General features: G+C 41.7%; 1 protein-coding gene across 3 annotated transcripts in view; it reads right to left on the reverse strand.

Annotated features, from left to right (window-relative positions):
- Positions 1–26,911, reverse strand: part of TP53BP1 (tumor protein p53 binding protein 1) — a 77,642-nt gene that overhangs the window by 407 nt on the left and 50,324 nt on the right. The window contains exons 16-27 of one of the 3 annotated variants that reach the window (XM_059372654.1): positions 26,108–26,200; positions 22,567–23,038; positions 18,746–18,898; positions 12,261–12,532; positions 11,444–11,593; positions 10,734–11,164; positions 8,011–8,202; positions 7,379–7,594; positions 5,482–5,697; positions 1,673–1,767; positions 927–1,126; positions 325–470 (exon numbers count right to left, since the gene is read on the reverse strand). In XM_059372654.1, the coding sequence (XP_059228637.1) occupies positions 325–470; positions 927–1,126; positions 1,673–1,767; positions 5,482–5,697; positions 7,379–7,594; positions 8,011–8,202; positions 10,734–11,164; positions 11,444–11,593; positions 12,261–12,532; positions 18,746–18,898; positions 22,567–23,038; positions 26,108–26,200 (2,636 nt within the window). Of the gene's footprint in view, positions 1–324; positions 471–926; positions 1,127–1,672; positions 1,768–2,289; positions 2,549–5,481; positions 5,698–7,378; positions 7,595–8,010; positions 8,203–10,733; positions 11,165–11,443; positions 11,594–12,260; positions 12,533–18,745; positions 18,899–22,566; positions 23,039–26,107; positions 26,201–26,911 lie in introns of those variants that run through there. The other 2 variants (XM_059372655.1, XM_059372657.1) reach the window with 2 other exon arrangements.

Genomic DNA, 26,911 nt, shown 5'->3' on the forward strand with positions numbered 1-26,911 from the left:
TGGAAAAAGACATGCCTCCTAGCCAGTGCATAGGACTGCGCCCAAATTCAAGCTTTTCATGTCCGTGTTACTGATCACAACCCAAAGTGAAAAGTCACCATCATTAGATGCTAACCTTATAGGCATGTTTATCAATACAGCACTGGACTACAGCAGAAGCATCAACCCAGGGCCTCACTCCTAGTGGCTCACCTCTTGAGGGTGGTACCTTTCTTCTCTCAGAAACATGGACAAGGTCAGCCAGTCAGACCACAAGTCCAAGCATCCGTGGGTCTGAGGCCCTCCTTAGAGCAGTACCACCACACACACTCTGCAGGGACCCACCTTTGTTATGGGCACTTGAATGGTGCTGCTTCACGGAGGCTGCCCCCCCAGTCATGAGGATCTCAGACCAGAGCTCCAAGAAGTTCTGCTGTTGGTCTGACACCAAGAGTACCTTCAGATTGTGGAAAGGGTTTTCGCGGGGTTGCCTATGAAGGAGTCAGAGACACAGCATCTTAGAGCCCCTCTGCCAAGGGACTTGGGCCCATGTGAATGTTTCCCAAAGTCCTGCATTAGGATACCACTCCCCTTCTCTCCTGTAAATCATGTATTTTCTGGAATCCTGGCATTCTAATTCAGCCCTTCTGCTGTCCAGATCCATCCTGGGGCTGAGAATAAAATGCCTTGCTTAAAACTTAGTCCCCTAACCTTAGAGGTCAAGAATACTGAACCTACATGGATCCTCACACATTTTCAAAAGGTCCTTAACCAGGATACATCAGGAACATAAATTAGATGAACTGATGAAAAGAACTCACTGAAATTCTCTAATTTATCCTATGACAATTATAGTTTCTACAAATACACTCTCACCTAGATTCTTCCCCCTCCAAAAGCTTGCTGTCTTCCTGCCTACCATCCTAGTTGGGCTCTCAAATACTCACCAATCCAGAATTCTTTGCTCCTCAAGGCTGTACCCAGCAGGCAGCAAATAATTACGGTAATTCTGGAGCTGGTTGGCATGGCAACTATCATGGACCCAGACATGAGACACACAAGGAATCCCACTGGCAAGGCACAGGAAATACTTCCGGGTTCGACAGTGCTGATCCGCAATTAGGAGACACTGGTAGGCTGTGTTACACTGGAAGAAAAGGAACAGAACCAATAGGTCTGGTGGCTTCTACAGAAAGCCCCTGAATAGTAGCCCTGCGTTCCAGAGAACAGATCTGAACACTTCCAAATACTACCCAAAATGGGATTGAGCTTATCCTTCTGCCCAACACTTCCTTTCTCAATGAAAGGCCCAAGGCACTGCCCTAGATACTCTCCCTGCCTCACATGCAGGTTTTTCTGGGGGCCTAAACCCTCAAGGGACAACCCAAGCCCAGGTATTCAATCTTCCAGGCTGAGAATCAGCCACACTATAATGGGGATTTCTATTAAACACAAGTTTTAATCTGCTTTTGTCCCAGAAACAGAACCACAGCCTTTAACAAATAAGGCTTCCAACTTCTCTTCCTTACATAAAAGTAAAAATTCTATTTCATGCAAAACCTTGTAGCAGTTTCCCAGTTCCTGAACTGTGGAAAGGGTTTTCATGGGGCTGCCTATGAAACCCACCACCCCCCCCCAAGTTCTTCTCATCATTGACCCACCCGGGAAGCTACACAAAGAAACTCCTCCTCACCTGGGCTTCATTGAAGTCTTCAAGGATATAGCCAGCTCCTGCTCGAAGCTGGGATTCTGTATACTGCTTGTTGAAAGGAGGAATTTCTAAAAATTCTATTTAAAAAAAAACAAAAACAAAAAATAACCAAGATCATAATTACTAGTCGGTTTCTTATTCGCTACTTTAAGGCTGCTTCTTACTGCCTCCTTTCACACTTCCCCACTATCTCTATAGCACTATATCCCAAAGACGGATCAAGTCCTTTCCCATGGGTCAGAAAGAGCTCTGTCATGAGGACTACAAAATGCTGCCAAAAGAAGGGGCAAGAGCAGAAGGGGTAGGGAAGATGAGAAATGGGGGTAGGTCCTGGACCTTAAAAACATCAAAGGTTTGTGTACTGAGTCATGGGACTGTTAACAAGGATGGACACACAACCAGTTCCCATGGTGGGTATTCCAATATGAGTAACCCTTATCATCAAGAAGCTGTCCTTTATGCCTACCCTCAATCTCTCCTGCAAGCTAAGCCCATTTCCTCTAATTCTGCTTGCTTGTGGAGATAAAGAATAGCTGATTCACACTTTTTCTAACAAAGCCTTCAAATTCCCCCTTCATCAGCAGTTTTACCCTCTATACACTAAAACTGTGATGAACCAGAAAGCTCAAAGAAAGTAGGGTTTCTAAAATGTAACTGATTAAGTGAAGGTTAGCCAGAAAAATCCTATTTCAACCTTTTTATTGAAAACTATCTACCTTTGATGATCTTGAAGTACCTCAGGACACTGAACATCAATGACTGCATTACAGTCTTGAGGGTGAAGTAGAAGTTATGAGAGATGAAGCTGAAGCTGTAATGACCCTAGGCAATTAGAAATTGCCTCTTTTGACCAAATATCTGCTCCTCTCATATATAAATAACACATTAAAAAAAGAAAAGAAAAAAGCAAACATTAGAGATTTTAGTTAATTAAGAGTTCTGAGAAATTAAGTTCTAATGAACTTATCACAAATAAAAAACCCAACCAAATTCATTAAGAGTTCAGAGCCAGGACCATTTCCCATCCCCCTCGTGCCCAGTGGCAAACGCCGGCAGAGCAGACCCCTTGAGGCCAGCCCTGTGCTGCCCTCCCTGCCTGCTGGAGCAGCCCAGAGTGCTGGTGCCCCACAGTCAGGACTCTACACCTCCAGGAAGGTCTGACTGGCTGGCCCTTTCACCTTCATTGCTCTTTTCTTGACTAAGCAGTCTCCATGTTCCTCTTAAAATGAGAGCTCAAACTGGAAACTCTAAATGGTTGTAAACAACTCAGAATATAGCAGGACTATTTCTCAGGCTTGTCACTGCATCCTGTTGATCTATCTCAATACACCTCGTCACAATTTTTACTACCAACACTCTACTGCCGAGTCACTGCCAAGGCCTCGCGTGATCCTTTCTTTTTCCCAAGACTTCTATGTTACGTCTGCTTAATCCAGGTCTGTTTCTAGTCCTGACCTCTTCGGTTTTAATCGCCAATTATGTTTCCTTGCATCTGTGTAATCAAACATTATCCCACCGAGGTAGCAGTAGTCTACTCCTCTACTTTTTCTCATTTTGGATTTAATTTTCTTTATTTGCAACTTATGAGTGGCCCTGCCCCACCAGAGGCTAAAATGAACAGGTTTTTAATTCCATCATCTAAAGGATGAAGGTACTAAATGAACCCAACTCTAGAGTCAAATCCTCATGGCTGATGGGTCGCTGATGGTATGCCTCCCAATAATACCAACCCAGTGCCATATACTTAATTCATGAATAAATAGGTCTCATTAAATGAATTCAAATATTTTATGAGCTCCTTATCTAAAGTAGCATCTAAGAGATTCCCATTTATCTACAAGTCATACCACATGGTTTCTTTAAAACTTAATATTCTGTTAGAAGACTGTTTTAGTACAAATGTCTTTAGGCTTCTTGAGATTGAGGGACCTTCAACATACTAAAAGTATCAAGGACTTTGGTACTTTGGGGCAATAATCCAACAATAAAGGAGCAACATAAAACAAATGTGTTCACTATAACCACATTTTCCACAAGAAACCTGGAAATCGGGGCATGTGGGTGGCTCAGTTAGTTAAGCGTCTGCGTTGGGCTCGGGTCATGATCCCAGGGTGCTGGGATTAAGCCCTGCATCAGGCTCCATGCTTAGCCCTGCCTCTCTCTGCCTGCTGCTTCCCCTGCTTTTGCACTCTGTCAAATAAATAAAATCTTTTAAAAAAAAAAAAAAAAAAGAAGAAGAAGAAGAAGAAGATACCTGGGAATCTCTCTTAAAAAAAGTCCAATTCCCTTCTTATTTAGACAAGGCCTACCTCCCCTCACGTTTGGTTTAGAAGGTTGGGATTAAAAACATTTCATGTATCAGCAATGGAGGGAATTCTTCTTAGCTGAGTTTATTAATCTTACACATGGTCACAGACATTTAAGGAACTGGACAGTCTGCAACTCTTACCAAAGCTGGCTTTGCTGACCATGCTGTACCAACCCACAAATAAAATATCTATAGAACTGCCAAGTCCTGGGTCTAGGGAACGGCTAGGAGTGTGCTGGAGAATAAGGAAGGTCCAGAGTCTAGCAATACTGCAAAAGCAAAAGAAAACAAGACCACACACACTGTTTTGATCTCACAACACATCTCACACAATCCCCAAGGGACTCATTATGATCAATGTAAAACTACACTCTTCGCTAGGAAAACAGACACCTTATCTCCTTGCCTATAGGGAGGACCTATACTTACCTCAATTCTGACAAAAAAGGCTGGGTGCACAACCCTGAAACCTCACACATGCCACCTGCTCCCATATGCTAGAAACACACTGCTGATGACTCCGTTTATGCACCTTCCAAACAGCATAAACCCTAACTGCAACTCCCTGACCACCTGTAAAGATCTGCGTCCCTGTAAAGATCTCCACATGGCTACGGTGGGGGAGATATAGTTTCGGTTAGTTAGCAGAGAGTCATCCACGCACCTGACGTGCCAACCATCACAGGATCTGCAGTGCTGCTCTTTTACGATAACCATGTTCCCTAATGTGATCCCCTCTTGCAAGATTCAACTCTAACCTGCAGAACATCATCCCATCTGGATGCTGCTGAGTCACTTACAGTGACTCATTTTTACATTTTTATCTGTCCATTTTCTCTCCTAGATCACACTTTTCAGACAGTTGAAACTATTTTTTAACTCTCCCCACTGTAGCCTTCACTCAAACCCTATGTAACAGACAACGCAGAAATGTAATATACAGATGAGGTTTAAGGTTGAAGAGGGGCACAAGAGCTGCAAAGGCTTAGAAGCTGCTTCTCTGTAATCACCCAGGGGCTCTGGGTACCCTACATTCTTAGTCTTACATTCAGACCTCAAGAGACTGAACTTCGGCCCGCACGTGGGTCTTCTCTAGCAGTTGCCCCAGCACACAGATGGCAAAGCGGCAAGGCATTCAGAAACTTGACGGAGCCAGATGACTATAGTAGGATAAAATGAACAGGGTAGTTCTAGACCCAACTCTACCATTACTGCAGACAAAAAGCAATTATTTAACCTCTCCAAGCTGGTTTCCTCATCTGTAAAGCAGACGGTAAGATCGATCTCCCATCTCGGTTGTTTTGAGGAGCCACCAAGAGGAATTCTGTGGAAACAGTCTATAAATCAAAAGGCAGGGCTCATTAACTTTTCCTGACCAAGATCTGAGATGCCACCTGGACTGCCACCTTGGTAGGCTCATAAAGTGAATAGAAAGGAAGAAAGTGCCCAAGTGTCAGAGTCCCCAGGGCTTCCTGGGACTTACCCTCCTCTTCCTCACTGCTTCCTGTAGGACCGTCTGGCAGTTTGGAGCGGCTGGCCAACTTGTCACTGGTTGTCGCCATGGTGAGAAGAAAAGCATAGCCCAAAAACAAGGTCTTGTTGAGGGGCAAGGGTCCTCTCTGCTCTTCCAGGGCAGAGGGTTCACCCATATTGTCTCCACTCTCACAGGGGCTCACAAACTCTCCTGCCCCCACCGCACCTGGAAAGGACAGAGTACAGTTACTAGAAGGCTACAGACCACTGCCTGGGCACGACAGGATGGGCTGGGAAGGTCCTGACCAACTTTTTTAAGCTATATGGTCAATAACGTAGGACCCAATTTACAGTACAGAGAAATGTGGTATATTTAAATTTTACAGTCATGATGATGTATACATTATTTTCATAGATTAAAATCAACTAGTATTGTTTTTATACAGCCAAACCAAATACTTCTGAGATCATTTGAAGAAGGTGGTGGTTCTAATACAAATGAAGCTTAGGTAGGAATGAAAAATTATTTGGAAATCTTCAGTCCACTTTCTTTGCCCAGTGCTTGGAATCCCCCAAGGTTAAGTGTTATTTTGAAACAGTCCTTAAAAACAGACAACAAAAAGCCCACCTTTTTTATTACCAAGAAATGTCCCTGGCAGATAGACCATCCTATACCTGACCCTCACCAGAACGGTGCACAGAATACTTGGTAATAAAGTGTTCTTACACGCTGATGGAGCACCATCAAACCAGCCTGCTTCAATTGTCCCAGTTTCCAACCCCTGGTGGTGGATAAGTGAACCAGCCAGCCCAGGACTCCCAGAACACCCATGCTAGGAGTGCCCCAATAAGTCCACAGAAAGAAAACAAATACCTGATTTGGAGAAGCAGAATCATAGCCTCATTAGGAGGCTAAGATGACAGACAGGTCATGCCTCCCTAAAACAAAACCAGCAGGAGAAGCACAGTCTGATGCAGTATGTACAAGCTTTTGACTTCAAAATCGACTGCCTGAGTGTGACTTCTGGATGACTCGGTCACCTTGGGAAAGTCAGCCCACTCTCCTGTGCCACAGATTCTTCTACTGGAACATGAATTCTAACATCTATACCTCATAGGGATTATCTGAGGTATTATGTGTAAAGTAGTTCGTTCCATGCCTCACATAACCTGAACACAACACGAGTGTGAGATATATATGGAGATGACACAACCCAAATACACAGGAAACAAAAGCAGTTCTGGTGCCAGGACAATGGACATGTAACAATCAACGAAGTCCTTAAGTTTGCTGGACTGAGAGGGCTCCCTCAGGGAAGACAGGAGGACTTTACCCCTGTGTCTCTAGAACCCCAATGGATGTGAAAGGATCATAGTAGAGACTATGAAACAAAGACAGATAAAGATAGATTAATTCCTGTTAATATGAAGCATGAGGGACTGGAAAGCAGTTGTTTGGGAACAGTATGAGGATGGGAGATGCAAAGTGAGGTACTAGCTTTCAAGAGGAAGTCTGGGAGAGCCAGAGGACCCTGGGTGCAAGGGAGGGGGAAGCAGAGCTTCCTGAGGTAGAAGATGGTGCCAGGTAAAGAAGATATGTAAGACCAGTTTCACCGATCTTGAATCTGCTTAAAATTCAGTACTTCTTTTCCCCTCTTAGAACCTACACGGAAGTCAATGAATGTGTCCAACCAAGATTTCATGTCCTATCTACCTCTACTGGACTCTGCTGGGAGATGCATAAAGGTGGATGCAGTAAGCGGAGTACTACCTGGGGCTTGTATGGGACCCCATCTTTGTAGCCAGGAGAGAGGAGCCACCGCCACTTCTCAGGCTCCATCTGTCCGGCAGCTAGCCCTGTATTCCATAGTGGTCTGAGGGAGAATGAGGCAAAAGGAAGCACTCACCAGGTTTCACAGTGGCAGACTTCCGGCCTCGCTTGGCAGGGGACCGTTCCTCTTCAGAGGTGATCAGTTTTCTTTTGCCTGAGGGAACTCCGGAGGAGGCACGAGGGCTTTCTGTGGTCTTGCGGGTAGGGGTTGTGCTGCTGCTGCTGGAGGCAGCGGGGGTGGCCGGGGAACTGATGTTGCTGCGCCGTTTCCGCTTCCCTTCCACCAAATTGTCTAGGATAGGGTAAGCCAAAGGCTGGTCAACTCCATGAGACCATGAGGCCCTGGACTCCAAGAAGCTGGGTAGGGCCTGAGTTAGAGATCACCACACCCTTTCCTCCACCTCCCCAGGCAGCACAAAACCTCCCTTCAAACCACCACCTTTTCTGTTTCAGTCTCAGTCATGACTGAAGTATGCCTGGCCCCCTGCAGAAAACTGGGGAGGTCAGAAGAATCTGAGGACTTACTTTCTGGTCCCGGGAAAGACACAGAGATAGGCAATGGCTCCAGAAAACAGCAGCTCATCAGCATCTCATACACCACAGGAGTAGTAAGATTTAGGAAGGCATGCTTACTACTCTAGAATTCACTCCTCCTAACACAAACAAAGCAGGGCCTGGGGGCAGTTTTTCAGGAAGCAAAGGTCTTACCCAAGCTGATATCTGCTGCCTTGGTAAGGGGGGTTACTGCCTCGTATGGGCCAAGGCCATACTGCTCCCTCAGTCTGTTTCCTTGCTCCAAGGACAGGATGACGGCCATTCGCTTGTACCACTTCCTTTGGCCTTCTTTTTCAATGCTGTAGTACAATTCTCCAGATTCCTTCCTGTGCCCTTTCACCACCCCTGAGTGGGAACAACAGAAGAGCGGCCTGCTGTTGTTTTAGGTTGCTTGGCACCCACTCACCATGGCTCTGCACGGCAGGCTTGAGGCAGGGCATTAAAAGGTACAACAGGGGGCTGAAGCCAGTACTTAAAGAAATTCCAGTGGCACCACCACCACTTAGAAAGGTATGTAGCTACTACCCTGGGGTTGGGACATGGAAAGGTTCTTAACAGAAAGAACTCTTCAGTTATAAAATAACTTCCTAAAGCCAGCCTTTGTGAGTTGTTAGTAGTTCAAGTATTTTTTGAAGCGAGACATGTGGTTTCTTAACAATCCCATTATAATTTACTAAACCTTTCCTTCTTGGCTTCTTTGGAGGCTGAGTGGTAATTCTTGAGTTAAGCTGTAGGTGAAAGATGACATCACGCTAAGAGAACATGTGTCTGTGTGGCTAAATCAAAACAGAGATACACAGCAAAGAAAGGAAAAAATAAATAAATTCTGCCTCTCCTGCCTAATTTTCCCTAATATTTCTTGCTCTGATTCAGAACCTAAAAATAAGGCCTCTCATTTAGAAGGAACACAATGTGGAATATAAAAGGGATCAGGGCTAGAATTCCGGAGACCTAGGCCTAGGTCTAATTCTGCCACCACCAAGCAGTGTGGTCTTGGGTAAAACCCATTCTGAAACCTATGAAAAATACCCTCTACCTATCAAATAATTTACACACACGTGTGCAATATATGTGTGTGTATACACACACACACACACAAAACACATACATGAGGTAAAAACAATGCATTATCATGAACACCTTTTAAAAGGGTCCATTTGTTTTCCCCCATTAGCCTATGCTTGAATGAAGGGCTAAAAGAAACCCAGAGCATATGCCACCAAGAAAAGAAATAACAGACATGAAAAGCAAGACTTGGTTCTCTATCTATGCCACACAATCACTCTCTTTCCCCTTGTTTAAACCTCTATCAGGAAACTAAGTCACAAAGACCCCCTTGAAAAGGACAAAGAAGCCCAAAGCAAAAATAAACTTCATACTGATGAAGAGTTACTAAAACTAAAGGTGGCTAACACTGACATTAGTAGACAACCTCAATAAATGAGACACAGACTCCCTCCAACCCCGATGCTGTAATTCACCCTGCATAAAGACTGTCTGTCTTAAGAGGACCTCCAAGATAAACTTTACATCTGAAAAAGAAGAATGAATATATTTGATACAAACTACATAAGCTACAGACCATAAAAGACCTAAATCCCCATGCTACTAATTAAAGCCACATAGAGCTGTTATTCAGTGCTAAAAGGTTAAGTTTAACAACAAAATAAAGGGGAAACAACTACTCAGGAGTCTACATCACAGGAAGGTGTGAAGATACTTTAACAGAGGCACTGTTGTCCATTATATCCTAATCCATGTTCCAAACAATCTCCAGAAACGGTATTTTTAAATGATAAAACTCAACACAAACATTTATGTTCAAATTAGCTCACAGAAGAGGCAATATATTCAAAGAACTGGCACACGATACAGTCGTAACAAATACAAATCTGTCACCATCATGATTATAGGGAACTGGCTACTATAAGAAAAAAAAAAAGGTACCTACCATGGTCGGTAGGTATGCATGCACAAAAACACAGTACAAACAACTTCTTCCTAAGTAAAAATATCTCAATAGATCTGCCACTCACCTTCTAGATTGCCAGCAAGGCAGGTACTGTATGTAAGTCTCAGTGGTGAAAAGGAAAAAACACTAACTTTACAGTGGACAAAACTTGCAAACACTTAAACCAAGGGATGAGGACTAACGAGACCAGTGACGTCCTATGGATGTCATGGCCTCTCTGCCCTATGTGATGTCAAAAGAAGTGCACTTCACCTTCCCAGCATTCTTTTCAAAACCCTTAACACTCTGATCTAATCAAATAAAACATGAGAAGACCCAAACTGAGTGATATCCTACAAAATATTTAACCCCCTAAAACTGTCAACGTCAAGAAAAAGAAGAAAAGATTCAGAAACTGTCACAGATCAAAGGAGATCAAAGGACACATGAGGGCTAACGGACTGGATCCCTAGAACAGAAAATGAACACGTAAAAGCTCATGAAATCCAAACAAGGTCTGGAATTTAGTTAGTAAGGAGTTAGGTTGGTTTCTTAGTTGTGACAAATGTCCCATGCTAATGGAAGATGTTAACAACAGGGAAAGCTGGGAAGCTGGCTGAGGGGTGGACAGCAACTCCCTACATTATCCCAGTATTCTGTACTTGGCACAGTACTCTGTATTATTTCCCATAAATATAATATTATGCCAAAGTAAGTTCATTTAAAAATAAGCAACAAAGGAAAACAAAAAAGGCAGTGTGGAAGTAACCAATATAGTAGGAATGGAACTGCCAGCTTTAGAGACCCCCGCAGAGCAATCAGGCTGGAGCAATCAGGCTGGAGCGAGGGCTCCTGGTAGTAACTGACTGGAGAGAAGACTGGCCCCGGCAAAGCGAATCTCTTACAGACTCCACCCCTTTATTACCTGCACTGAAATACTCATCCTCGGAGAGGGCTGTCACTTCTGTATCCAGTGGGATGGGGTCACACAGCAGAATGTCTTTGCCCAAAACGTCACACTCGTATCCATCATCAAAGAGCAATTTATACTTCCCAGCTCCGACATCACGAGTGATTTTCCCAGAGTAAAAATAGCCATTTGACGACCACTTGGCTACAACACGGAGCCCTACAAAGCTATTCCCTGGGGAAGAGGCATCCAAACCATCAGAAGGACCAGCAGCAGCTTGGAAAGGAATCTCTGGAGAGTCACTTCGACGCAAAGCACCAGCACCCACATCTGCCCGCCTGGTGGAGTCTGGCACTCGGGGCACAATACGAGTGAAGGATTTATCCTCCGGTGACATGCTGGGTGAAATGTCCTCTATGCCCAAGGGGCCAGGAACAGCTGCTTCTCTAAAGAGAGATAAGAGATAGGAGGCAGCAGTAAGAATTTTAAAAAGTACTTATCTACCAGGTTTCCCACTCCTTTGTCAGCCCGTTCTTAGAGGACCCGGCACCGGCATAAGCCTGGTTTCTCGGTAGCCTCTCTGATCCCTGCCCACTCCCCAGTCAGTGCGGACCCCTCATGTCCCTCCTGACACCCCACATACTCTCTACTCCCCTCTCTTCGCTCTACTCCCTTTTTTGCTGAACAAGTCATAGACTAAGCATTATCTCACACTACCCGGGTACCTGGTTCCAGTGGTCCGAGAAGGCGGGCGGCCCCTTCGCCCGCGCCCACGAGGCGTGACTGGAGCCTTCCCTCCCTGTCTGATGCCAAGGCCTGCATCACCATCCTCCTCACACACTGGCGCCCCTGTCTGACTGACCCCTTTTCTAGGACTAGAGAATGAAGACAGGTTAGTCTGACAGCACCTGCGACTGGGTCCTTTCTTCACAAACTCTCCCCACGGCCCTTAAACTACATGCCAAACCAACATGTGCTAGCCCTCCAGGGCAGCAGGAAGCCAGTCTGAACACCCACCACCAAAACTATCAGCCAGGGAGTGGGAGTGTTGGATAATAAGGAAAGGACATCCTCCTCTGCACAAGTTTATTCCCTCCTGACAAAGCCTCCTACTGCTGCCCTCAAAAACAGCACACCCATTTCCGCCCTGCCTCCTCTTCTACTTCAGGCTCTAGACACCTGCAGAGGATAACAAGAAGCTAGGAATGTGTCAAGTTGGGGTCACTACCCTAAACTTTTTGTATTCCCAACCAAAACACTTGTAGGCTACATAAAATGGGGATGGCAGCAGCATATGCCAGCACTTCCAAAGTCCCCTCACCTGTTTCCTACATTTTCTTAGAAGTCTAGCTCCCACAGAGCTCTACCCTACCTCCCATGCAAAACCAAACAGGAGAGGAACAAGGGGAGGAAGAGGATTTAAATTATCCTAGTTGGAGAATTGGGGGGGGGGTGTTCCCATGACTCCCCTTTTCCTGTGGTATTAAAATGTCAGCAACCCTGCCCCTGCTGTAGCTCTCTCTCTGGAGACCCTGTCTGCACCTCAGTTTTCCTGGGCCTCCTCGGGAGCTGGGCAAGGCAAAATCTGCGGGTTCTGTCCCGCTGGTTTTCCCTTTGAGTGGTCCGGCTCCTCTCCCTGAGCTGCCACTGCTGTGCATGGCTGACAGACTTGTCCCACTTGACGTGCGGTGTAAGCTGGACGCCTTGGAGGAAAAGGAGCTGATATCCCCCAGGTCACCTGAGGAGCCCCCAGTCTGTGAAGGGGAAACTTCAGTTTCACATTCCTGACACTCTACAATTGGCTCTTCAGTCTCCTGCAAGAAAGAAATGGATACAAAAGCTAAAAGCCGCCACAATGACATCATGCTAATGTGGAAGTTGAAAAACCCGAGATGGATAGAAATTTCAATTCAGAAAGGCAGGAATCAGGAGACTTTCTGGAATCATGGTGATGTTCTGTATCTCGTTCTGAGTAGTGGTTACATACAATTAATTGTCAAAAGCCACTGAACTGAACATTTGAGACTTGAGCTTTCTACAGGGATTATATTATAGCTCAATAAAAAATAAATAAAGGTGGTACTGGAGTGCAAAGAGAGAGACCTCTATTATAAGCTAGTAAGTTATCTTTTTACTCAACAAGTTCACAACTTTTGGCTACTAAGAAAACAGTAAGGACTCTAATCCAGACTACAGGCAATCTTTGTCTGGGAGAAGAAAGGTAAGAAGAAAGGAAAGTTAGAGGAAGAAAACAAGTGGTTAGGGGCCCTTCTGGATATTTGATCAGCAGTGGATAAAATTACATGCTTTTTGAAATTAGTTATATTACTTTTCCATAAACGATAAAGGAAACAGAAAACGAGGCAAAAATGGGCTAAAAATGGTGCTACTGTTTAGAAAAATGAAAACCAAAAAGGTAATAAAACGTTTAAGGTTGCAGTATCATAGAAGACAGGAATGTCAAACTGACTTTATCTCACATGCTTACTTTGACGGAGTGGTAAATGGAGCTCAGTTTTATGCAGCCTTTAGAGGCTAATTCCCAGGATTTTTCTAAAAGGTTATGGGACCAATCAGCAACATCCTCTCTGGGCATAGGACTGAAAATTACAGCCCAGGTGCTACAGATTTGCCTTCCTGCTCTAGACTGTTCTTGATTATCCAAATCATCAGAGAAGACAGGGAGACATGTAGACAGACTCTCCTCCCCCAGTCTTTATTTATAGCCTCTCTCGGCATACAGTATGCAAAGCACACATATTTAAATAATGCTGTAAGATAATTAAATGATTATCTTTGACCACTCCCTTCTTGAAAATCTCTCCCTTGGAATCTACAAAGTCACTTTTACTTTCAGTCCACCTCTTTGGCTACTTCTTTATGTGCTTGTTTTTGGGGTTCCTCTTTCTTGGTCTGATCCTTTAGAAATAGTATTTCACAGGACTTTTCTCATTCCTTTCTCACTCTACTGTGCTTTCCCTGGTCAGTCTTACCAGACTCATCCCTGCCTGTCTGCCAACACACAATGATGACTGCTCCAAACTCACAGATACAAATATCCAATAAAGTCTTCTCTCTGGATGTACTAAGGACACTTGACATTTAACCCATCCTAAACACAATGTCCTCCTCCTTCCATTTCCTTGCCTTCAATGAATGAATCCTGGATATGCCCAGTGCATCTCACATCCCCTACGGCTCTATGCAGAGGATGGTTTTTCTCAACTAACCTCAATTCAGGAGTATGGAGGTAAGAGGCAACCTTGCTCCCCACTGCCATTAATAGACCATTTCTATCTCCCCACCTCTTGCTCTTACTAAACTACTATTTGCCATTCTGTTCAACTTTCCTCTCCCCATTACTCACCAAATCCTCCCACCCACTCACTCTCATGAATGAACACTGTAATTCCTGGTTCACAGCTTCCCTTCCCAGTCTTTCCCTACATCTGTCACTATCCTCTGTGGCTTACATTCATCAGATAACCCTTCTAGAAATAACCAAGTTCCTGATCTGATTACCGCCATCAACATTTTCCACTACCTCAGCCATGTGTCCTCAGGGTCTTTACCAGAAATTGCACCACCTGTAAAAAGTGTCAGAGATAAATATGACTTTCTCAAATCACTGTCTCTTTTCACCAAACTGCTCCAGCCAGATTCCAGTCTGGTCATCTGACTACAACAGCCCAGAACTGAAGACAATCTCTTCACTTGGATATGACAAATGAGTAGAGGCATGGTCAGCCTAAAAGGCTGGGATTCCAGACTCTGTTGGATAGTAAGCCCTGGAACAGTAGCAAGCTACTCCTGCCTTTGCAACTGTCCTGCAGTCAAAGCCACTGCTCTTCTAATGACGTAGACACAGGCACTAAGCTGGCCTGTTAAGATCGTGTCTCTTCTTCCAAACTACAGAGGCGCTGTTAAGACAGAGATGGTAACACTATCTTCTTTCCTGGGTATGTGTATACCCCAAATCCAGCACAGTGCATACCACAAGAGAGACCCTCGGGAAATATTTACTGAATGATCTTCTCTCTCAAACCAGTGTTCTATTTACATTCTTTGACACAGTGTGTGGTACCATCTATCTAGCTGCACAGGCAAAAAGCCCAGGGACCATGCTATATTTCTCCCTCTCCCTTTATCCCCACAATCAGGAATTCACCAAAGTCTATCAAAACTTTACCCTCTATCTATTTCTTGCATCTTGTCTCTTCTCTCAACCCTGACCACCACTGTCCTAATCTGGCACTCATTACCTATTGTCTCAACTATGCCTCAACCCATTCGAGTCCATGGTTAAATAGCTACTAAACTGACCTTTCCCATATACAAATCTGAGCACATCACTCTTTTCTCTGAAATTCTTTCAAGGTTCTCCATCACACCAAAGATAAAAATCTAAACTCCTCTATGGTATACAAAAGCCCTTACGCTATGGGCCTTTACCAACCCCAATGGCATTCTCTACCATTCCCTACCTGACTGTAGTGTCATATTGAGCCTCTAAATATTCATTAAGCATATCATGCTATCTATCTACATATTTACGTAACTTTTCATTCTGTCTATAATGTCCTTCTCCCCCACCCCTCAATGTCATCTGCTACTTTTGAGTACTACATCTTCTGAAAAATCTTTTAGCCACCTTCAGGTAAGCTGGCAGGTTCTGCCCCCTCTTATAACACATCTTTCTACTCCCTACCTCAGCAACCAACAAGTTTTGGATTCGTTGCTCCTAGAAAACAGGAGTCTTTTTTTATCTTCATAGTCCCAGGGCCTGCCACGGTGTAGGAACAAAGTATAAGCTCCTAGAGAATAGGAGTCTTTTTTTTATCTTTGTAGTCCCAGGGCCTGCCACACTATAGGAACACAGTTAAGAAGTTGTTGCTGGTAAACAAATGAATAAAATCTCTAAAAGATAATAAGCAAAAGGGCGCCTGGGTGGCTCAGTGGGTTGAGCCGCTGCCTTCGGCTCAGGTCATGATCTCGGGGTCCTGGGATCGAGTCCCAAATCGGGCTCTCTGCTCAGCAAGGAGCCTGCTTCCCTTTCTCTCTCTCTGCCTGCCTCTCCATCTACTTGTGATTTCTCTCTGTCAAATAAATAAATAAAATCTTAAAAAATAATAATAATAATAATAAGCAAAGGATACAAGATATGAGGAAAGTTAAGTTCCCAGAAGCCTCTGACCTCAATCTTCACACTCCTTCATGCATCTTTTTTGCTGACTACCAACTAGACTATTCATGCCTGTGTGCTCTTTACTCTATCTGTGCCTTTACTCACCAAGCTTTCTATATGGAATGCCCTTTCCCCTTATCAATCCAACTTCTAAAAACTTAAGTATCCAACTCAAATGCTTTCTAGACATCATTCAGAAAGACTGCATCAAAATTCCCCTCAGATGAGTTTCTTCCTCATCACACTACCATATGAATCACATACCACTTCTTGCATACATCATTTTTACTCTTGAAAGTGAGCAAATGTAGTGGTTAAAAATGTACACTCCAGGGGCGCCTGGGTGGCTCAGTGGGTTAAGCCGCTGCCTTCGGCTCAGGTCATGATCTCAGGGTCCTGGGATCGAGTCCCACATTGGGCTCTCTGCTCAGCAGGGAGCCTGCTTCCCTATCTCTCTCTCTCTCTGGCTGCCTCTCCATCTACTTGTTGATTTCTCTCTGTCAAATTAATAAATAAAATCTTTAAAAAAAAAATGTACACTCCAGACCTAGACTGCATGGGATGAGTTCTAGTTCCTGTTTATTAGCTATGTAACCTAAAGCAGGTTATTTTTACTGGCTATGCTTCCAATTCTTCATTTAGAAAATGGGATAACAGCATCTACCTCACAGCTTAGTTGTGAGGATTAAGTAAGTTAAATCACTTCAAGTCCTTACAATAGTGCCTGGCATGTAGTTAGTACTTCAAAAACATTGGTTCCTGTAATTACTGTATTTAATTATGGCAGCATTTTCCAAACTATGTTCCATATGGGTATAATAAGTGCTACCTTAAAAAATGTTCAGTTGTCAAATAAGTTTGGTTAACTAATGTATTAAATAATAAAATAAACTTCTTTAATAAAGGACTTCTTAGAGCCTTTAATGTAATATGTACTATGAATTTTCATGGGGGATGGGAGGTTTTTAAACGTTTGGTATTTCTCAAACTTTGACCATGGAACATTTTTTTCCTCTCAGAGTATCTGAAAGACCTGCTGTTTCCAGAAATATACTCTAGAAAACACATCAGGCGCCTGAGTGGCTCAGTAAATTAAGCGTCTGACTCCAGCTCAGGTGATGATCTCAGGGTCCTGGGATCCTGTTCAGCGGGGAGTCTGCTTCTCCCTCTCCCTCTGCCTGCCGCTTATGTTTTCTTGCTCCCTCTCTCTCATTCAAATAAATAACTAAAATCTTTAAAAAAAAGCACATCAAATAATAAATTAATGCTACAATGTAACATTTTAGATTAAAGTATTTATAAAAACTATCCATGAAAGCATTCACTTTTCTAAAGCTGCTGTAAGTTCCCAGTTTTTCCAAAATAGTAGTAACACCAAAAAAAAAAATTCCACAATTGTAAAACTGAAGATAACATCTGGGATTTTGGTATATAATGAAGAAAGAATACAAGACAATTTCTCAAACTAATGTCAAATCCTTTCTGCCGTGAGGGGCACAATGGCCCATCAATGAACAGCAGCAATAATATGTTTCATTTAATAAACTACATACAATTTTAATTCTCCCTGAGCTCAACTTCCCATATGACTAGCTGGCAGATTTTTTTTAAAGTGCCTGAGTAAAGGAAGGAAAGTACGTAGCTGTGCATCTTATCAATTAATAAAATGGTTCTTAGAAATTAACATATGTACCGAGAATGGTGCCACATCTTTAATTCTAGAAAATGTGCTTACTTTCAGCTAGTATGAGATCTAAACAAAGTATAATGTTGTCCAGTGACAATGAATAAATGCCAATATTTTGCCAAAACTGGGAATGAGTCCATAATGAATCCTACTAAGAAATAAAGGTGCATCTTTACCAGCAGGTATAACCACACATGAATGGAGACCAAGAAAGGACACAATCAATAAACATAAACACAAATGAGAAAACAGCGAGAGGCAATGAGAAAAAACACGTGGAATAAAGCAGAAGAATTCTAAAGCTCCTTAAGTGTTTCCAAGGATTAAAAATAATACATAGACTGTATTTATACATGACAGGGATTTAAAGAGATTCATCAATCTGCTCTTTACAAAAACTGAAACCATGATGGGACTGGTTAAATAAATGACCAAAGGTCAAACAGTAAGCTCATGATTGGGAAAAAGAGAATTGAAGACTCTCCTCTCGGGGCACCTGGGTGGCTTAGTGGGTTAAAGCCTCTGTCTTCAGCTCAGGTCATGGTCTCAGGGTCCTGGATTTGAGCCCCACATTGGGCTCTCTGCTCAGCGGGGAGCCTGCTTCCTTCTCTCTCTCTCTCTGCCTGCCTCCCTGCCTACTTGTGATCTCTGTCTGTCAAATAAATAAATAAAATCTTAAAAAAAAAAAAAAACCTGAAACCATGATGGGACTGGTCAAATAAATGACCAAAGGTCAAACAGTAAGCTCATGGTTAGGAAAAAGAGAATAATTGAAGACTCTCCTCTTGGGGCGCCTGGGTGGCTCAGTGGGTTAAGCCTCTGCCTTCAGCTCAGGTTATGATCTCCGGGTCCTGGGATCAAGCCCCACATTGAGCCCTGCATGGAGCCCCATCATTGGTCTCCCTGCTTTGCAGGGAGCCTGCTTCCCCCTTTCTCTCTGCCTGCCTCTCTGCCTACTTATGATCTGTCAAATAAATAAAATTTTTAATTAAAAAAAAAAAAAGACTCTCCTCTTACCAAGTTCTTAACATCTTTCTAACAAGACAAAGGAAAACACAAAAGCTAGTTGTACAAGAAGGGCAGGTAGAGGTGAACGTGGAGAGCCAGGGAAACTTTTCTACTGAAATTTGCAACATAGACCCAAGTATGTATTACCTCAGTTACTTTTCTTTCTACTTCTGTTCCATCCACATAATACACATCTGTGATGACACGGGTGACAAGCGTGCGAACCTCACGGATTGTTCTCATGTGGCGATGCAGGACATGGCCATGTGGGGGCTGAGGCATATCAAACTCTTCCTCTCCCTGTGACAGAAAATATGGAACACAAGCATGGGTCTCACTGCAAAAAGAATCAGATCAATTTCTTCATGATGAGCATTGTTCAGAGGTTCCATGAATCTAGTGTGACGGAATTTTCTAGTTGTTTTGTACTCTACTCACCTATAGATAAGAATAGGGATGGACTATATAGCCAGAAGCTAGGAAGAGTTTTTAACAGTTTATCACTTAAAATGACCTATTTCTGTCTAAATCAAAATCATAACGTCTAGCACTTGTATCAAGGATATTTAAGTGAAACTCTGACCCCCATAAAAGTACATTTTAGGTTATAATCCTTTGGATTTTGATGCTGACTTGTCAATCAGTATACAAACTTATACTTGCATCATCTCTTTAAATAAAAGGCATTCTTTAGAACTTTATATAAGAACAGAGTAATCTATTAATCTCAGTGCAGTCTGTTTTTCCCACATTAGTCACCAACACTATAGTTTAATTATGCCTAGAACTAGATACAGATTTCTCTCAGAATATGAAATATTTAATGTTTCAAGTAATAATTATAACAAGAGCCAAGCTAGTGTCCACAAACAGAAAACATTAATAAATAAGGATTCTGTATTTACTTGTACTATAAAGAATAGTTAAATAGCTTAAATAAACCCTACATTTTTATGCCAACTGTTACATACATGTTTTCTCATTACACATACCACATCTGACAGCATCCATGCCCTCCCCTCCACCTCACTGGCTCTCTAATTCTGAGCAGGAGAAAATGCACTTTTTCTCCCGCCTTACTTCCCCACAGTAGACTGACTTTTTTTTTAAAACAGTCAATGTCAAGGTATCCAAGTCTTTCCAAAGAACTATATATACCACTGCAATGATGATGATCCTGGGTTTTTACTGACCAATATGGTAGTAATTTACCTAAAACTTTGAGTAATTTTCCTAATTCCCACTCCAACTACATCTTAGGGGTAAAGTATCTACCAAAATGGGTATCTAAATTATGAGGATATAAATAAAACAAAAAGTACAGAAACATAAACCAACTCATTTCTTAAAATACTTTTGTATAGTGCTCACCTTGGCAGCACATACACTAAAGTACTTTTGTATACACAACTCTGGTTAATGAGTGGTCAGAGCTCTGGTCTGTCACAGCTCCATCATCAGGGTGCCCCTGTATCAGAACCGTGACAGCCTAGATCTCCTGCCTACACAGGGAGAGCCAGGCCCTGGATCACAGAGGTCTTAAAGGTTTCAGGGATACATCAACACTCCTTGTGTTGAGACTTCTCAAGACTTCCTGCATTCTTCCACTACAACAGCCAGACAAGATGATCACTTCAAGAGAGACACTTAAAAATAAACATGTCTGACAGAATAAGAAAGGAGAGAAAAGAAAGGGGGCAGATAAAAAGAAAGCTATGCTTACTCTCTCTTCAAACAGTCTTCTAAAAAGAGGTCTCTGTAAAGATAAATAGCTTGATGATCTTAGCATTATAAAAGGAAGATAAAATGAAAACAAAACCAAACTTGCTCTTTATTAAAAGCCTGGCTCTAGGTGCACTGGCTACAGAAGTGAAATTTTAAGGACTGTCTAAGGTAGGCTACCTATGCTTTTCCCCAGCACTGGCCGGAGTCCTACCTAGAATGCAGTGGATACGAAAACACTGGCACCTGAAAAACCTCCACAGAGCCTTCCTCATTTTCCAACATTCTTCAAAATACAGCACGGCAATGCCGATTTGTTACTGTACCCATTTCATCTGTAATTTTTTACTGTAGTAAAATATACACGAAGTTTACCACTATAACCATTTGTAAGCATACACACATTCACACTGTTCTGCAAACATCACCATAATCCACCTCCATAATGTCTCACCTTTCCCAAGTGAAACTGTACTTACTCACCACCTAGATTTTCCTAGCACCTTTCTTAGCAGGAAAAATTAGCTCTTAAATATGTTATTTCACTCTGTATGACACAATAGCAGTACAGTATCAGCAGTGGTGTTTAAAATCGTAATAATCAACAGGCAGTAGCAGTAGCCAACATATACTGAGCTATCTACTATGTGCCAGGTGTAGTGTTAAGTAAGGGGTTCACATGCCTTATCTCATTTAATCCTCACAATATCCCAGATAGAAGTGGTCTGACTCCACAGCCTAGGCTTAACCACTAGGGCTCACTGGCTCCTGCTCTCATCATCATGAGATAGGAGCAGAGATTATTTCCCTATTTTACAAAGAAAGAAAGAAAGACATAATCTAGTGGCTTCTATAAGACTGCTATCTTTTGGATCAAGTTTAACACTTTCTATAAAGGTAGAGAGACCACATTATTACCTGACAGACTGTAAACACTTTAATGGTAAAAATAAGTGCAAAATAGGGTCTGATCTATTATAACCCCTATATTCAAAAAACTATGCTATTTTTAATCTGTACAAACTGATAGTCTTAAATTTCATAGACCATGTTACCTTGAAAGGCTAATAATGTAAACATAATTTCTGGAGTTCCTGGAGAGGCACAGATAAACAGAACAAGACTACACAGGCCATGATTAATAAAGAGAAAAGCAACATAGCATAATGAAAAGAATACCGATTCTGAAGTCAGATATGCTGAGTTCAAATTCCAGTTCTGCCACCTACTGATGGCAAAATCTTGGGCAAGTTACTTAACCTCTCTTCAGCTCGGTTTCTTTACCTGTGAAATGGGAATAATAATACCAACCTCATGGGTTGTCTTGAGCACAATGCTGATACACTTTAGGTGTTCAAAAAAGAGGAACTATATTATTTTATTTTTATAAAACAAACAACTTGGACAATTAGAACGTCACTAGCACATCACTAACTTCTATCACATCACTAATGAAGCTTTCCTAGGCAGATTCCAAATGAAGATAGTCTACCAGAGCAACTGAAAAGGCAATTTAAGCACTATTAATAACTTCCAAATTTTCCCTGCCATGGAACCCAAATGCCATCTGATGAGATTTTATGAACTTCCTCTTCTTTGTTAATAGGTACAGTTCTACCACAATTTCTTACCCATTCAATTTTTATTACTACCTACACTTCCCAACTCTCTTCCCAAGAACCTGTTACTCCTCCAGTCTTACTTCCATCAGCCCCAATCCTTTTCCTCCCATTATATCTAGCTGTAGCCTCTTTCTGCAGTCCTAGTCACCCGAGCACTCCTTCCTCTCTCTCTTACTGTTCTGTTTCTAATACTGTGGTACAGTATCCTTCATGCTTCTCTATCCCTTCTCCTCTGCTTTGTACTCTTCTCAAGTTCCTGGGAACCTTGGTGAAATAAACTTGGGAGGGAAGCAATCAGCAATGATGCTTTTAAGGGAAGACGAAAAATTGTGGCAGAAAAAGTTAAATGTAGAAGAATATTATAGGGCCTAGACTAAATTCCTGGCTTTCGTTTCCAGTAAAGACCTACTTGACAAACTCCAACACTGTTTCAGACTACCTACTGGATACAGCTACCCATAATTTTCACTACCCTATCTCCATCCTGGAAAAATTGTTTTTAATTACTGTTCTGTACAAAATCCTTAAGAATTATCATTAGGTACAAGTACCACATGTTCAATTCTCCAGGAATCCATGAAGTCAAAAAACAGGACCCCTAAGATACTCTGTATGTTGTCTCACCTGGCTATGGAGAGACTCTGTATCATCCCCAGGAGCACTGACTGGTTTTTCACCAGTCCCCCTCTCAGTCTGAACTGTGGCATCTTGTTTTCCAGAATTCTGGTCCACCGTACTGGTCCCCTGTTCACATACATTCTTTACAGTCTGGGTTGCTGCTGAAACAGTTTCTGGGACCCACAGGGAACGCTCTATGGTCTGGATTCCTATGTTATTTTGGCTGGGCCTTTCAGTCAAGGCATTACTAGGTTTTTCCTGATTGGTATTCTGGCCTTCTAGCACATCTGTCTCCATTGCTTCCCCTTGAGGACTGGATGGCCCCTGTGTGGCCACCTGCTGGGAGACAGGAGAAGGAGGGTCTTTGACAGGACAACTGGGCTTCATAGGCTGTTGACTCTTCCTGGTCCTTTGTTCACCTTCCAATTTTTCCTTCTCTTCTTCATCTTGAGTACTTGGAAAACTGAGCGAATTCCCCCTAAAAATCAACCATAGGAAGAAGCCATGTCAAGTAAGCAAGTGTGTGTGTCTACTGGCAAGAGGAAGTACACAAATTTGACAATCTGAGAAATGTGGGGAAGGGAGGAACTAAGGTGACAGAGCATATCACCTTACAAAGTTCAACATAATTTCACCTTTTTTTTTTTTTTAAAGATATATTTCTTTTAGAGAGAGTGAGAGAGAGAGCACTGTGGGGAGAGGGAGGGAGTCTCAAACAGAACCTGTGCTGAGCCTGACTTGGGACTGGATCTTATCACCCTCAGATCACAATCTAAATCAAAACCAGAAGTCAGTTCCTCAACCACGTACACCACCTGGGTGCCCCAACCTAACTATACTCTCGAAAAAATAATGGTACATAGGACTATCCCACCATGATGATAAAATAGTCATAAAATTTCTTCCCATCACTAGTTATGAACTCTGAAATCTGATACCAGAAAATAAGGTAAACAGAAAGATGTAAAGCTATTCCTGAAGTCAAAGTCAATGAAGGCAGTTTAGGGATCTACTTCAAAAAAAATCTCAATTAGGTCAAGATGTATAGTTTGGTTTTTATTGGTTCTAACATTCTCAAATGACTCCTAGCAGTCTAGATACTTTCCATTACCTCCTACCCCAACCAATAATTTTAGGGAAAGAAATTTAATTTTTACAGCATAGAGTTATAGGTGAGATTCTAGCTTTGCTAGCTATACTGGTAGATCTTACAACTAACAATTCAGAATGACTTGGATTCTTGAAGACATTCTCAAGATACAGCCTACTTCTTTTCATTAGTCTTCCCACTGGGCCATCAGTGACTTATTCACTTATCCCACAAGCATCTGATTAATGTCTCCTCAAACTAGATACCACCAAGCTGAGGTGCCTAGGGGCTTTTTAAAATGTCCTTAACCAGAATAAAAAGGCCCAGATTAACTCCAAGTGAGGGTTACACAGAAACTTAACATTCATGTCTTATTCATCTCTACTTCAAACACCTAATACAGAGCTTATTACACATTAAGTGTTTAATAAGTGTACTACGAACAAAAGAATTAATGTTCTCTCCATTAAGAGATTGAGTAATTGTAAAAATCTACTCTCAGATTAAGTAAACTAATTGTGTAAGTAGCAAATTCATATAGAAAATGCCTATGAACTTTTAATTTTTGGTAAATTAAAATTCAGTGAGTCATTACACTACAAACAAAATAAGAAACTAATGCATTTTAGGCTACATTAAATGCATAGTAGCCAGAAAAAAGAGAAAAGGAATCCATTCTAAACTGACCATGGTATGACCATATCTGGATGTTTCAGTTTGGAGTATCATAGTTTATACGGCATAAACTGAGATACACCTAGAAGAGAACAGCCAGTATAATCAAGGATGTAGAAACCATGTCATATGTTGCTGAGAGCATTTGGCCAGAGAAAGATGGAACTAATCACTGAGAAAGAGAAAGCTGTCTCCATTCTGGAAGGGGCGCTCATCCCTTAAGAACTGAGCTGACAAATGTAGGCAGAAAATAGGAAACAGGAAGAGCTCCTGGAGAAATGCCCTGCTCTGGATCTTGAATAAGAAAGAGAAAAGAAGTTTCTGAGATGTCTATCTTGTTGAGCTCAGTTTACCAAAACAAGATATTGAAGAGATTTAGAACAAAGGCGTAGCCCAAGACAGGCTGGTAAAAATTTGGTGGTCATAGCTTGAGTCCTGTCAGGAACCTCAAATGAATAAGGATATATAACACAATAAAGAAAAGGTTAAGAGTAAGAGTCCACCAGGAGACAGAGGAGTAAAACCTACCTCTGAAGAGGTTTTAAGTGACCATAGCACAGGGCTAGGTACACAGCAGATGCTCAATCGATACTATGTTGCTTTATGTTGAATAAATCAAAGCAATTAAGAAAATTCTATTCATCTTTTCTATGACCTAAATACTCATGTTTGAATATTTCAGGCAGCGAACATCAATAGCTGAACAACAATAAAAGTCAAAAGCTGAAAGGAAAAGTACTTAACTATTTGAAAAATTCAATTACCACTGTTTCCCACCCTTAAAGAAGCCTACCACATTTTACAGAAGCTGTTTATTTAGGGTAGAACTTCTGAACAGAGGGATGCCTGGGTGGCTCAGTCAGTTAAGTGTCTTTGGCTCGGGTCATGATCCCAGGGTTCTGGAATCAAATCCTCCATTAGGTTCCTTGCTCACCAGGAAGCCTGCTTCTCTCTCTACCTGCTGCTCCCCGTTGTTAGAATGTGACCTGGGCTATTTGATTCTCAAGAATACCAACAAGCTCACATTTAATAATCAGAATGCTAATAAAAGCACTGATATATTTCCTTCTGAATATTTATGTCAATAACATTAAAATTATGCTGCAGATAACATTAGGAACATACCCGCTGACAAAACATCATCCAATTCTCTAATTACAGAATCACTGAACACCATATAATAATGAAAATACAAGCTTATTTCCATTGCCTTATTTCCTTATACTAAATATAAGAACTGTATATCCCAAACAAGATACTCTATTTAAATAGAGAAAGAATACTTTGTAACACAAAATTTTTTTTTGTTTCAGAGCTATTCTAAGAGATTATAGAATAAAGAAATCGGGCAAATCTTAATTCCATCAAGTATGACAAACTTTAAATTTGGGGGTGAACATCTCAGTTTGCCCTTTGGGAAACTAAAGAAAAATGAGAAGTCTTATTAAAAGCAAACAGTTCCAAAACAGAAAAAAGGTGTGATTTTAAAAATATAGAACTACAGATTTTTTTTAGAATGATATATTTTCATAAATTTATGAAGATTGAATCATTTCAAATTGATAGAATAAGTAAATCAAGACAAAAACCTGTACCTATAAAATATTAAATAAAATTTCTCACATCATCTCATTTATAAATCCATCTAGAATATGTCACAATCCCTCAGATAAAAATGTAAGCTCAAGTTCATAAAACGGTAGCAATGTACATTCTAGATTTTGGTACCAATCATTCTGCAAATCAATACGATTCAAAAGAGGCTATGAAAATAATGCTCACCTCATGGGCACAGAGGGAGGATTCTGACTTCGAGCCTCATCATCTTGTTGGGCTTCACAAACACAGCTAAACACAGACACAGTCTTTGGAGAACTAAGATAATAAAGCAATACTGGGTTAGTATGGAAAGGGAAAGTACCTCTAGCGATTATCCTTTTTAGGCACAAAGGTAATAAAATCCTTGCTCTGCATCCCAAACCACCTTATTATACCAAAAGACCCTTCATACTTGTTTCAAATTAGCACAGTTAAAAACTCTCAAGAAGATTCACAGGAAGTAAGATGGGACAGAGGACTGTATCAAATACCAAAAAGATGTAATCAGCGAAATCCAAACTTTAGTACTCTATAGAACAAACAACTCAGTTTCTTCAACAAATAAATGGCTAGGGGGAAAAGTGGGGTGTGTGGCGGGGGAGGAGATCCCAATAGAACAATGAATCATGGAACACTACATCAAAAACTAATGATGTACTGTATGGTGACTAACATAACACAAACACACACCAAAAAGGACATAATCAGATCTTATGAGACAAATCAAATCAAATTTTAACTTAAGAGACATAATATGTGGACATTGTTTGGATCTTGATTTAACCGTGTAAAAAAACCTTTTATGAAGCAATCAGAAAAATCTGAACACTGACCTTTTTTTTTTTCAAGGAATCACTGCCAATTTTCAAAGTATGATCATAGCACTGTGGTCAAGTTCAAAATAAAAAATCCTTATTCTTTAGAAATAGCAGTGAGATATTTATAGATAAAATGAGGTACACTGGAATTAGCTTCAAAATAATCCAG

Source organism: Mustela nigripes, chromosome 13 (assembly GCF_022355385.1).
Source record: "Mustela nigripes isolate SB6536 chromosome 13, MUSNIG.SB6536, whole genome shotgun sequence".
Classification (NCBI taxonomy): Eukaryota; Metazoa; Chordata; class Mammalia; order Carnivora; family Mustelidae; genus Mustela; species Mustela nigripes.